This window comes from Amphimedon queenslandica, unplaced genomic scaffold (assembly GCF_000090795.2).
Source record: "Amphimedon queenslandica unplaced genomic scaffold, v1.1 AMPQUscaffold_13512, whole genome shotgun sequence".
In the NCBI taxonomy this organism is placed as follows: Eukaryota; Metazoa; Porifera; class Demospongiae; order Haplosclerida; family Niphatidae; genus Amphimedon; species Amphimedon queenslandica.
The window spans coordinates 313,778-328,174 of NW_003546252.1; the positions used below are offsets into that span (position 1 = coordinate 313,778).

Below are 14,397 nucleotides of genomic sequence, written 5' to 3' on the forward strand. Positions count from 1 at the left end.
AGCATGTACCTTGCTTGGAAGGAGAGGTGGGTAGTGACTCTGATTTTTCTATTAGAGGTCCACGATCATTTGCTGGAATACTAATTGCTGCATTAACTGAATTTTCAAACACCAACTCAGAATCAAATCCATTATCTTTTGACAGCTCAGGAGTAAGATATTTTGCCATTTTCAGAGTTGTTAACTGCTTAAAGTTTTATGAATATATTTATGTGGATCTAAGCTCATGTAGTGATCAGTAGGATGTGGTTACAAAGATGTCCTTAAATCCACCCATTTAACTTTATTCATGCCCTTCAGTTAATACTTTTTTGATTGTAGTCATGCCCTCAAATCCAACCTTCATAAGGGTGGATTTAAGGGTAGATATGTCACTAAATCCTATTATTTTTTAATAACTAAGAATTAGATTATAAAAAACATAACACAGAAATTGACAATGATATTCTTGTTACAATTCAAAAAATGACAATGGTTGAAGTAATATGAGATCCATGAGAATAAAATTAAACAAAAGACAGTAGTATTGTGTGATGTTTACATACATTTGTAAATGAGGAACTTGATGCATGTAGTCTTAAAAGTTATTTTCAATTGATGTACATGTACAAGGGCTATGAAAATTCTTAATAAAAATGAACAAGCTCAATTTGGTACAAATTTTACTAAAAAATTTTGTCTGTAAATTCTATAGTGTGCAGTTAAATCAGATACAGCTGTGATGCATTGAATGTGTTAATAAGTTTTTGACTGCCCAACTAAAAAATTAAAAAAGCATTATGTACATTATGCAGCTTCTAAGGTATTATTGCTTACCATAAATGTCCAATTTTTTTGCAAGTTTTAAAAAGAATTTTGTAACTTCAAATTCCTGATGAGATTCATGACTTATTTCCAACAGTTTCCTTGCTAAGACCCTTCGTGGTCCTTCATCCAATTGCTTTTGTAAACGGTTTACAGCTGCAGTAGATTCCTCTTCTTGCTTTTCCCTAACAAAAACTTTTTCCCACTCCAAGAGCATTTGTATTACAAGTTTTCCTCCATGAAGCCCTTTAAACTTAGAATCTTCCATTTTGTATCCTAATGCTTTGGCAAAATAAGAAATAAACTGTGAATTTGCAGATAATTCTTCGGCAATCAAATGAAAATGATGAATTGTAAAATCTAAAAACAGGATGTAAAAGTAACTTTTGCTTATACACATGCATATACCTTCAATAATCTGATGCTCCATGGGAATAATGAACTATAGCAATTAATAATTAGTATAATTATTGTCATAGCTCATGATAATTTACTTACTTCAATTAACACCTTGTTCCACATTTTCAAATTCTCATTACTTCTGCATGCATCAGCGCATTTTTTACATGCTATTTTTTCATTAGGCAAAATATGAGTGTGGCATGATAAAATAGAACTTGGTGAAATATCACTATCAATTTCTTTGCAACAGATTATGACAAACTTGTACTTCACTTTCTCTGTACTGGGACGTTCAGTAACTGCTTTGCAGGCATTTAGAACACTCCTGTAAACAGCTTCATTCGGCTTGCTGATTTTCAGCATATTGGCTGGGCTAAATGAAACAAACTCAATTGTCGTATCTGTCTCATTATCATGAATTATTGACTTATTTGACTCAAAACATGGTATTAGTTTAGCTGTAACACGAGACGACAGTATGTAATGCACAATCTGTGCTTGCTTGTTGATGATAGGAGAGTCGATGCTCGTGATGAAATAAATAGCATTTAAATCCACCGATGTATGAACTTCATGACCATTCTGTCTTCTCATTTGTGGGACATAATAAATGGAATCAGTGCGAGGGCAATCACTTAAGTGTTTCGCTTCAAAAGAGCTCTCAATGGAGCCACTTACTTTAACAGCAAGTCCAACAGAAGTAAGTGCATCCATACAATCAGAGCATTCTATTTCAAATAATTTGTTGCACAATTTTTCTGAGACAATGCCAGACTTCATCATTGGATATTGGTCGTACACGCTTGATTCTGGCTGAAGAACTTTATCAAGTAATCTTAAAAACTCAATCGGCAATAGAACAATTAATTTATGATCAGGATTGATGAAACTAAAATCGATAATGCTACCATAAGACATGTAGAAACGACAGAAATCTTCAAAAGAATCTCCAATTATTCCGACAGATTTAGCTTTAGCTTCAAGTGCGCTTTTAGAAATAATTACTTTTTCTCTCTGCTGATAAAAGAGGCTACGTAAAAAGAGCCATGAAAGTGGTATTTCCGTATACGATGCTTTACATATCAACTGATAAAATTTTTGGTACAGATGCTGTGATTGATCATCTGGAAATTCAGATTCGCTTAAATTAATTGCTTGAATTTTTTCATCCAGAAGATCATACACACCAACTTTCCGTGCTTCTTCCTTTACAATATCTTCCAGCTCTTTTACTTTTGCCTTTAACTTTCCATTGAACATATCATCATGCCTTGCAAACACTGTACAGCAGCCATCACGGTCAGATCCACTTTCACCACCATGACTTATTTTACTGGAACGAAGCAAGTAATGAAGACGAGGGCGCCATTTTGGAATTTGCAATTTTTCACTTGGACAATGTTCAGGAGGGCAATCATATTGATCCATGTCTCGTTCTATGTCAAGGAAAAGCCAAGTACTGCTACAATAGAGGTGGCCAGATAGGGCCATAAGACATGAAAGAGTTGTGGTATTAATTGAAACATTCCAAATGTTGATCAGTGACGTGCCACTTGGCAGTTTCTTCAGGTGATTGGCAAATTCATTTTCTTTTTCTGTAAGCTCTGCTTTTCCATCAATATGCTCATATTGCGATATGTGCTGAAACAGATACTCAAGATGCCCCTGTAATGAAGCATCATCGAAAAAAAATGGATCACTTCTTGATCCTTGCTTTTTGGCTACTGTTACAGTAGGTTGTGGCATTCTACTTTCCTGAGTGATCCTTTTCTTAAAAGCAGACATTATGCCAAATGAACAGCTAAACTCGTTTGTTATTTCGACAATTTGAAGGCGATGAAGACCAACTGCTACAAGTTCATAATATGTGATAGATTTTGCTTTCTTTGGTGTATAATTCTTACGTGACATAGGCAAGTATGGACTCTTTTCAACATGATGCTTTAGCAAGTGAGAAATGGCATCACTGTCGCCAGAATCAGGTAAGCCAGTAACTGCCAGCAAAATGGGACGAACTTTGACTTTGTTTTCTTGGTTTAGTATCATTTCTTTTAAGTTACCAATATTAAATGGGACTCCTATTTGTTAAAAACAGTAATGAAAGTAATAACATTTGTTTTAACCATAATAATTTTAGGGCATGACTTATAGATTTTTTGTACCATGGCCCTCATGGTCTTAGTTGTAGCCAAAGGTTTTTGTTAACATTAAATCTCAAATACATCGTTTTGGTTTTTCTGTGATCAAATCATGTTAATAAACAAAATGGGAAACTATTTGTGATATGGGCACTAAAATTACATAATAACATACACTGTTAACCAGCAGCCATTTTTAACATATATTTACCGTATAAACACCTGGTCCAAATAAACATCTGTCATAAATATATTCTAGCTATAGATATGCATATTTCTACCAAAAATAATGCTCCATTGTTTGGATAACTCCAAAGTGCTTATTAATTAGAGCCTGGTTTGACTTGCTCAGAGTTAAGAGTTCTGTCCCGCTCGAAAAAACTTTTTAATTTTTTTCAATGAATTTTTTGCTGCTAAGAAATAAACACCCTGGTGTTTAATTGGTAAAATACGGTATTTTATGGATAATAAATTTTACAAATTTCATAAATCCTTACAATTCGTAAAATTAAACTTTGTACGGAAAAATTTTTGTTTGACGAAAATTTTAACAGCAATAATTTTGTTCTACATGGGTAGTGTGTGGATTTATAACAGAAATGACAAATTTTATTGACAAAATTATTCTTAACAAGAAATTAAGATTTTGAACTGACAAAAATTTGGAGTTATATGGTATTTTTTAAATGGGATGCGTCCAAAATGAGATACAAATAAAAATCATTAGCATAAAATATCAATATTAGGATATCATTAATCTTGTTTATGTAGATCTATTTATAGTTGTTCCCGTTCACTCAGTAGTAAACAATGAAACCACTGTTGATATAGAATAGTACAATACACAACACAAACCATGCATACAACTTATAAAATTCTACCTGTGATTTCCGTGCCAGATGTAGAATCGGTAGCAGTACTCTGTTCTTCATAGAGATTTCGAGGGATGCGAAGTATTTTGGTCAACTTTGCGGTCTCGCTCCTCCCAGGAATAACCAATTCGCTTTGTCTTTCTCTTTCATCGTGGACTTCTACACAAAGGTCATTCACAGGAAGTTGAACTTCATTTGGAGCTATGGAAGAGTCAGACATCGTTACTTGAACTTGATTTTCCTTGGCAGTTGAGAAGAAAGGATGAGTCATCATGTCCCGTACGCGTAAATAACGTACATAGGAGGGGCCGCAAGGCTGTTGTTAATTTTATAATAGTTCATTGTAATGACGTAAAAGGATATTTTTGCTGCAAGACATAAATGAATGCATGCTGCAGTACTGGCAATACAGCTTAAATATCTTAAAATTCTGCTGAAAAATCAAAACAATAGCATCTGCATTTTGTTATACTCATCTCTTGTGACACAAACGGCTTAGCGAAAAGTTATCGGTGAAAAAGGACTATAAAAATTTTTAAAAATTAAAGTTCAAACAATAGTAAAATAAATGTATCTTCATCTCATCTCTTTCATTTCCTTATTTTATTTCTGTCATTTCCAATCCCTCACTAGAAAAAGTAGTGGCAGCCATTGTTGCTTGTGGTATTGGATCTACTCCAGAAGTTTGCTCGTCTTCTTCAACACGCAAAGGAATCGGCAACAGCTGAAACAGCATAAAAACATTGTTACCATCATGATGCTTAGTACTGCTAGTACAAGCAGTTCTGTATTCTCTAGTCTGGTGGTTATGACGCCTTAGCCTTAATGACACATAGCCATCACGACGATAATCCCTCCTGGAGCAATTAATGTAAAACATGTCCCCACCACTCGTCCATTCGCTTAGTGGAACAGGTAACTGGTGCTTCTTTTGCGACACAATACGACTGTGTAATACAAAACGAGATGTCGAGTCAGAGACAGTATCCTGTACAGATAAAGGACCAGAATTATTTCCAAAAAGGTTTAATGGAGCATTAAGATACATTATCACTTTTGATTTATTAGACTCCGAGAACACTGATTGACGCCTTCCATGAGATTGTTCTGCCTCAGACTCACTGACTGGCTTGTAGTATCCAATGAGAAACTCATTCGTCTTCCCAGCTCTGTCATTTGGAATTATATAAAACTCAGAAGCATCTCGCATGACAGAAGTACCAACAACAGAGTATCTTGGACCAACTTGAAGAAAGAGGCCCGATCCACAAGATATCAGAAATGGACCATCTAAACATACATGTAAATAAAAACATGTGAAATGATTTGCATTTTAAATAAATCAAAAACTACATGTACGAATGTACTTTGCATGCAAATCCTTACCACTTCTGTCACTCTGTGACTCCACAAAATGAAACAATGCTTTTTCCATCTGATCACGCAAATATTTTGTCTTGACGAGTGCAGCAATTGGATTTATAGATACATTCACTACTGCTTCACCATATGATCCTCTAACGACTCTGTCATCTTTTGAGATAATACCAATTTTTTTCAAATCCGATGCTTTTCGCTTTTTCTTATAGGTATAGCTCTGCTGTGTCACTGCACTGGCCAATTTATCAATACCAAATGATCCTGCTATGCTGACAGCATTTTGATATTCATCTTCAGTAAAGACACGATACTCAGCAGCACCTAGCTCAATAGCACTGACATAATGTGTGATACGAAAGTGAGTGACAAACTCCATGCATGCTTCTTTTATCAAGTGATGGTCTTCTCTACGATTTTCCTTGATAACAAAAATGAGATCCTTAAGTGGACACTTATTATTAGTGTCAGCAACGCTGCTAGGTAGTGTCAATCTTTCAACTGCTTTTCCATCGACCTCTTCTTCCCAGCTGTTTTTTAATTTATCCATTATCCAGTGTGCCAATCTCTGCTCAAATGTCCAGAGGTTTTGAATGGTACCATCACTTGCTTCATTTTCATCAACAGGAAGTACCGAATCTCCAAAAGGAATGTCATCGAAGTTATCCCGAAAGGAGATGGTTCGATTAATGACTTTCCTTCCTATAGCTCTCCTGGAAGCGTGAATACTCCTCGAAAGTTCTGCATCGGTTCCAATGGTCAGAGGGCTTTTGGGAACAAGAATAGAAGTCTTTATTTTAGTCTGCTGTGTCTGGACACTCGATATTTCTCGTTCGTAGCTCTGTACTGCTCCTCCCTCTTCAGTACCCAGTATGTTGTCATATGTCACCCTCCTTACTTGAAAGGATGTCTTATTGAGCCATGGTGTCGGATCAGTACCATCGATTCCTCTACCAAGTCCCAGGTCAACATATCGATATATTTCATCACTGGAATGAACTGGAGGGACTTTCATTATTTTCTCACTGTATTCTTCATCTTTTGTCTGCTTGTCACTATCAGCTTGTTTGTTGTCCTCAGTCGATGGTGCTTCAGCCATTCTACTTACAGTAGTCTGCAGTCGAACAAAAACAAAACTAGGCTTGAGTGAGTTCGAGGCCTAAGTCTTAGACTACGATGAAAGGTATTGAAGAAGACGAGCGAGGCAAAGGTTGCAAGGGGCAACGTTCAAGTTGAAAGTTGAACGTCGTCGAGGCAGCAAAAGGGTGTGGTTTGGGCGGGGAAAGAGAAGATGGCTCATCTACCAGATGATGATCTTCCTTCTTCTTTTGATATTGTAATAGTTGGTACAGGTAAGTCTTCGTGGTTTGGTTCATTTAATGCCTTGTCTATTTTTAGGCCTTATCCAATCGATCGTTGCCGCTGCTGCTGCTCGAGCTGGCAAGACAGTTCTTCACTTGGACAAGTGATTGAAAATAATTAATTATTATAAATAATGATCTTGTTGTCATTAATAATTTTTAGTAATTCTTATTATGGTGGGTGTTGGGCCACTCTAATGTATAATGATCTTCAGCGTTGGATCGAGGTACATTCAAAAGAAGTCACTGATGAAGACGAATCAACTGTTGTCACACAACTGAATGAAGATGAGGTGTCCGTTAAGTGTAACTTATCATTATCTGATAAAGTGACTAATCTTATTGAAATCAACCATTCGGAAGAGGAGGAAGAAGAGGATAAAGGAGAGAATAAAACTGATGAGGAAGCGTATGTTAATTTTTGTATTAGACTAGTAGGTACATGAGTAATACCATGTACTGATTTATATTCATGGGAAAATTCTTAAATTCTGCTTTTGTAAGATTTCTCACAACTGTACAATGTTGCAATGAAGTGCAGTCAGTTCTGGTCAATTCATTAAAATTATGCATGCTGATTTAAAATGCTATAATGCATGCATAAAAAATTAATACACAGAAATGGCTAAATCTTTCCACCTGGCCCATCAGTGGGTAAAATGGTTGCTCTTTGAGGCTATTTTTTTAATTTTTTTTTTCAACCATAAACAATTTGCTGTATACATGTAACTCTCAGTCAAAAATTTTGATTTTAATTTTTGTCCTTAATTTATAAATCCACAGCACCCTCATATTTTGTCAAAAATGCCTGACAAAAAATTTTTTTGACAAATATGTCAAAATTCTTGTTTAGAGCTACTGTATATGTGTCCATACACATATACAGTAGCTCTATGGTAGTTGAACCTCCATGAATGATACAGGGGTTAAATGCATATACATGTAAATACTTGCTGCTTAATATTATTAGATGGTTGTGTCATTCTAAGATTTTAAATTTATAATTGTAATTTTATTTCTTCTATAGCTTAGTTGAGTCTGTTCCCATTAATGAAGAGCCCACTTCAAATGACGCTCCAGATATGCCAATAAACAATGAACCAATTGAATCTAAAGTAAAAGTTACCTGGAACAATTTAGGGAATCAGAAAAAACGCTTTAATTTTGATCTTATTCCTAAAGTAAGCACTTTATAATCTATATACTGGTGTACATGTAGCTGAAGTCTTTATTATTAATCACAAGTAGATGTTTAATACCGTATAGCGTCAAATTTTCGTGGTTGAAAATTTTCGTGATTTTCGTGACTGAATGGACAATCACGAAAATATTTTTCACGAAATTTAATTTTGATATAAATGTGGGCGTGTCCCATCACGCCTTTTATTTGTTTCTTGGGCACAGGCTGCACAGCTAAGAGTCGCTCCTATAAAGGGAGTCCACCTTTCTTGGTATACGTGATAGCCACGGATACACGAAGGGAATTAATATCGAATAATGCTACCACTCATGTTGCTTCTTCTCCAAGTCCAGCTGGAAGGCTAGCTACTAGCGGCCACATGGATAGGAGTGGTTTTAATCATCACAAAATTTTATTTAAATCACGAAAATTTTTTAACGAAAATTTACTTGAAAGCAAAAATGTATGAAATCATGAAAATTTTCACCCACAAAAATTTGACGCTATACGGTATGCAAATCTAAATGCTCATGGCTACATGTACATGTACATTATAGCATTGTTCTGACAAGTTACAGTAGAACATCATTAGTTTTATTTTATGCATATGATGTGTGTGTTGTATGTTGTATTTTAGTAACATTTTGTTCTTAGTTGCTCTATTGCCGAGGGGAAATGGTTGATATCATTGTTCAGTCTGGTGTGTCACGCTATCTTGAATTTAAGAGCCTTCCTAAGCTTTATTGCTCAAATGCAAATCATGAAATTATTCAAGTAAGACAAATTTCATGTTATTCTCCTTTTATTATCTTCATTTCTTCCCTCTTTCTTTTCTTCTTTTATCTTCCTCCCTTTCTTTTTATAACTGAATCGTCTCGTTGCATTTCACTTTGTTTTTTTTATCATTCACTATTTTATATTTAAGGTGCCATGTTCCAGAGCTGATGTATTCACTAGTAGTATTGTTAGTATGCTAGAGAAACGTAAGCTAATGAAAGTCTTAACATTCTGTGCTGAATATGAGAAGCATGAAACAGATTATCAAGGTAAGTTAATTGTATTTACCATTATTGCAAGATATTTATTTTTACAAATCCACCCAACAATCAATTTCACAATTTCAATTTCTTAATTTTCTACTTTTTGGCCATGTTGCACCAAATTTTAGATTTTTCCAGATTTTTATTAATTTTCAAAAAAATGCAAAAATTGTTACCCAATATTAGAAAACCAGGCTAAATGCTCCAAAATTGAAAATTGAGATTTATGCTCTTCTTAATGAAGCATAGTTTTTCCTTCCTTTTGGTCTTTGTCCCATGTCATTTGACCCATCTAGTGCCAAGTTATGATTATTTATGCAAAAAGAAGTATAAACAGATGTAATTGAGTTACAGCCATTTTTATCAATTTATCTTGCATCATTTACATGCTGCACAACAAAAAGAAAGGTCTGTAAATTGCCTTTCTTAACTTATTTATGGGCAAATTTGGTATGAAATAAAAGGAAATTCTTCATATAATACATTTTTGATAGAATCTCAGTTTTGATAAGGTACCAGGTACTGCTACAACTTTGGGAAGCCATATGTCTAATTGATAATTTCCGCAGATAGCCTGGTTTGTCAAATCAGGTCACAATTTTTAAAAAATTGGGATTCTAATTAAATACGCTAATTTCAATTCTGATTATCACTGTCACAATAAAATTGTAATATTAATCTTGTTGTCTTAGATACAATGTACTGTATATGCTGTACATGTGTGTGTGGTTTAATGTTTCTATAAATTTTATAATTGATGGCTTTTCTTTTCCTATAGAATATATTGGTCATCCTTTTACTGAGTTTCTTCAGTCAAGAGACCTTACTGATAATATCATTCAATTTATATTGCACTCTATTGCAATGGTTGATGAATCAGAGACTACACTGAATGTATGTATAATCCTTTATTGCTGTTAACTAGTTACTATGCTCTGTACTCTGTAATAGGGTCTGAAAGCTACACAGATGTTTTTACATAGCCTTGGCCGATTTGGCAATGCTCCATTTCTTTATCCTTTATTTGGTAATGGAGAGTTACCTCAAGGCTTTTGTAGGTAAATTTTGAAAGTAATGAAAGAGGGAGAAAATGATTGGATTCATTGCATGTATCGTTCACTAATTTTCAATTCAATGTTAGCAAGAGTGGATCCATAATTATTCTTAACAAAGTGCCTAGACCAATGTAATGGGAAAGTAGTCAAGGAACTGGCCTAGAATGGTTCTTCTGCCACTTCAAAGAACCTATATGTGTATCCGTGTACATTTTACATGTACATGTACATGCATGTGCAGGAAAAGTGGGATGCATTTTCTAGATGGTTGTATGCTTGTTCATATTGATACATGTACATGTACATTGTACTTGTCTAACAATTATTTTCATGAATTTTGAAAGTTGCTAACCTATCAATGGATTTTAATGTACATGTGCATGTAGGTTGTGTGCAGTGTTTGGTGGTGTGTATTGCTTAAAGAGATCAATCAGAGAATTAATAGTTTCATCAGACAACAAACAGTAAGACATATTCATTTTGCTCACTGTAATAGTAAATGTTAGAGCCAGTTAAGATTAAAATATTTTAGTTTGTGTACTATGCATGCACATATGCAATATACCAAGAGTAGATAATAATTAGAGGAGTGTCCTACTGTGCAATACCCCCTGCTTCATCACGGCGTAGAATTGAAGAGTCACATTCAGGATATTTTTAGTATTTTTGAGTAGTTATTAAAAAATAACTAGCAATAACTACTCAAACTCAATGAAAATACGGAAATATCCTGAATGTGACTCTTCAATTCTACGCCATGATGAAGCAGGGGGTATAGGCACAGTAGGACATTCTCCTCTAATTATTATCTACTCTTGAATATACAAATAAAGTTTACTTGTAATGCTATTTTTTGATTAGATTAATTGGTGTGGTTTGTACTACTGGTCAACGTATACAATGCTCGTAAGTCAGTGTGTTTGTTGTATTTGTGCAGTTTATTGTTGTACTCTCTGCAGGTCTTTTGTGGGTCCAGCTGGTATGTTAAGCAGTGGTAGTGTTAGCAGCCAAAGAATATCTCGTGCTATATTTATAACTGATGGACAGATAGATGGAATGGATGAGAAGGTGCATGTACCCACTTTCTTGTACAAATTGTTTTTCATAAAAGCGTATAGGGAATTGTGTTTAGGGAATTGCACTTTATATGTTGTACATCATGTACATACATGTATGTATTTTTGTTTAATTTTTATTTTACATATCATAATAGATCAGTTTATTGACTATCCCACCAGCATCTGATGATTCACCCGCTTCAAGAGTATCAGTGCTACAGTTGGACAGCTCTACATTAACATCTACTGAAGGAACAAGTCAGTCTTAATGCTTCAATATGTATCATTTTATAGCTTTGCATGATATATATACTGTGTATTGCAATGCTGTTGTAGCTATAATAAGCAAAGATTGCATTTTTTAGATTTACTGTAACTACATTTACAATGCATGTACATGTGTACATACATGTACATTTAATTAACTTAATCAAATTTTTGCACAATGATGACACAAATACTCCACTATTTTTTCACTTTTAATTAAAAAAATTATTTTAATGTAATATTTAAACAACACTAACCAGCTGTTACTATTTTCTTTTTTGGCACATTTGTAATGACACATCAGATTGGTACTTTTTATTTGTTCCACATTATTAAGATTGTGTTCATAAATTGAGAGTTTATGTTGTATTTTGTTCCTCATTAGATATGATTCATGCTACTTGTAAAAGCTTTGGATCATCTGCTAAAGAAGACTTGGAGTTTATTGTACAAAGATTCTTTAGTACATGTACTACTCCATCAGGTAAAGAGTGATATATTGTGTACATTATTGAAGGGTATCTTATTGTACTTTTTGACCCTTACAGTAGTATGTACAGTACTACAGAGAAATACATTATAGCATGAAAATTTTGTAGATCATAGCGTATTTTTACAATTTGTGAATCTACAAAATTAAATTTTGATATAATAATTATGACCCCTGTACATGTACATGTGTTTCTCTGTACAGTAATTTTAAAACTACAAAAAGTTTATTTATTTTTAGCAATGTTATACTATGTCCATGATGTGCTGTGATTTATAAATGTTCAATTTGTTTTATTTGGCATACATGTATATGTACATGTACATGCATTAGTAACGTACTTTTTTGCCTCGCCCAGCTTTGCGTGGACAAGGACTGGGTACTACTAGTGTTGTGTATCATAAATTCCTTGCAAAATACTTCTATCAATACTTTTTTATTTTATAGACAACAAGCCACGTCTCCTATGGTCACTGTACTATAACCTATCATTGTCTTCTTGTTCTCATTCCACTGAGACTGATAGCAGTCGTGATGTCAAAAGTGATCTACCACCTAATGTATTGATGGTGTCTGATCCTGATGATACTATATCCTATGAGGCATGCATTCATGAGGTATGTTAATGGATATAAACTTATAATTTTTATATCAGTTTACTGAATTGAGTATTAATTTTATGATTGTACTCTTATGCATGTAGATGTACATGTAGGTTGTAAAATAGCAGTACACTGGTGGCTGAAAATTTATCATTTGATGTACCCTGAGCATGAATATTTTATTTTTATGTTTTCTTGTTAGCAAAGATGCACATTCATTAAAGAGCATGTTTGTATTACAGGGGACAAATTACAGCATCTTTTAAGTTTTTGTACTGTAGTTATGATTTTATTATGCATATATTTTTACTGAAGTAACTCTGTCAGAGTTACTGTATAGTGGGAAATTTTTAGGGGCTAAAACTTGGCGAATTGCTAAATTTTGGTGATTGGCTGATTTTAATTTGGCGAATTTGTGGCCACGTGCCATTGAACATGCGTATAATGGCTCAAAATGGCGGATTTTTATTTTGGCAAATGGCTATCAAATTGCCAAATTTAATTCCGTCCAAAATTTCCCACTATACGGTATTTATTATGAAATCCCATCTCAACTTTAATAGCAAATTTTAAAAATTCTACTACATGTATGAGTGGAATCAGCTCTAGCTGCTACATAATTCTTATGTATGTATCAGCTAGGAAATGCAATGAAATTTATGATTCCTCTTAGAGCCTTTAGATAAAGTCTATAGCTGGTCTTTGGCCAACTTTTAAGGCAAATTTGAAATTGCTTTTATAACGTTAGAATCAGTTCATACATCATGCATGCATGTGCATGTACAGTACATGTACAGTATGTATATTGTTATCAATAATAACAATTAAAACAATTATTTTTTGCTATTAGAAAATGTCAGATGGGACTGCATTTTTGTTGAGTACTTTTGTTAACTACATGTACATGTAAATATGGGGACCTTCTTTGCCACTCTGGTTGTAGATATTCAGGAGCAAAATTTTAAAAGTCTTCACAGTTAATATATTTAGAAGCTTTTCATTTTTTACTTTGGCAGTTTTGAAGTACAAAAAATTGTGCTAATTTACATGTACACTTGTACATGTACATGTATTTCCTATAAAAGATGCTGTACTACCTACATGTACACAATGTATACACTGTATAGTAGAAATTACAAAATTTGAAAATACATAAAAGCTAATACAAAAATTACAGTGTTTATATTGTATATACAATTGCTCAATTTTTGTTGTATTAACTACTATAATTGATAAACAGGGAGACTAATGCTTTTTTTTATTTTGTAGGCAAAGAAAGTTTTTGAATGTCTTTATCCTGATGAGCCTTTCCTGCCAAGAATGCCTGACAGTGAAGATATTATATATGGGGAAGAGGAAACTGCTTCCTCAGACCAGTTAGCTGGAGAAACAGAAGAGGAAACCTCTGCTAATCAAAAGAATGATGAGGAAGATCAACATAATGATGAGAAAGATCAAGAGTTTGATGAAAAAGTTGAAGATACTAGTACTAAACAGAACCCCGAACAGAATGATTCAATTTGAGATTGAGAGAAAGAGTCAAAGCTAAAACAGGTTTTATTATTATTCTTTTATTTTGCATTATTGATATTTGTATCTAAATCTTTACATATATGCATACGTACATGTACATGTACATGTGTGTCTTTTGCTCTGTATCACTGGCAGTGTATAACGTATAATCAAGTACTACATGAGTGTGCTAAGCATGTGCATGCATGTGCAGTTCATGTACAATGTGCATGTACTGT

The 14,397-nt window shown here is 33.9% G+C and overlaps 3 protein-coding genes across 3 annotated transcripts; 1 reads left to right on the top strand and 2 right to left on the bottom strand.

Annotated features, from left to right (window-relative positions):
* Nucleotides 1-475: 475 nt before the first annotated feature.
* LOC109588216 (uncharacterized) lies at nt 476-4,555 on the bottom strand. Its single transcript, XM_020004401.1, has 5 exons — nt 4,226-4,555; nt 1,303-3,284; nt 1,213-1,246; nt 817-1,164; nt 476-758 (listed from the first exon to the last, which is right to left on the bottom strand). Exons 1-5 carry the CDS (start codon nt 4,488-4,490, stop codon nt 736-738), a joined length of 2,652 nt encoding a protein of 883 aa, XP_019859960.1. The 5' UTR covers nt 4,491-4,555; the 3' UTR covers nt 476-735.
* Nucleotides 4,556-4,693: 138 nt separating this feature from the next.
* Nucleotides 4,694-6,861, bottom strand: LOC109588230 (uncharacterized). Its single transcript, XM_020004414.1, has 2 exons — nt 5,603-6,861; nt 4,694-5,506 (listed from the first exon to the last, which is right to left on the bottom strand). Exons 1-2 carry the CDS (start codon nt 6,690-6,692, stop codon nt 4,815-4,817), a joined length of 1,782 nt encoding a protein of 593 aa, XP_019859973.1. The 5' UTR covers nt 6,693-6,861; the 3' UTR covers nt 4,694-4,814.
* On the top strand, nt 6,862-14,248 carry LOC100639682 (rab proteins geranylgeranyltransferase component A 1-like). Its single transcript, XM_020004407.1, has 15 exons — nt 6,862-6,945; nt 6,992-7,058; nt 7,118-7,363; nt 7,982-8,135; nt 8,789-8,908; nt 9,060-9,180; nt 9,953-10,068; nt 10,126-10,232; nt 10,616-10,693; nt 11,091-11,135; nt 11,189-11,297; nt 11,443-11,545; nt 11,940-12,038; nt 12,492-12,661; nt 13,916-14,248. The coding sequence occupies exons 1-15, from the start codon at nt 6,885-6,887 to the stop codon at nt 14,168-14,170; spliced, it is 1,851 nt and encodes a 616-aa protein (XP_019859966.1). The 5' UTR covers nt 6,862-6,884; the 3' UTR covers nt 14,171-14,248.
* The last annotated feature ends 149 nt before the right edge of the window (nt 14,249-14,397 follow it).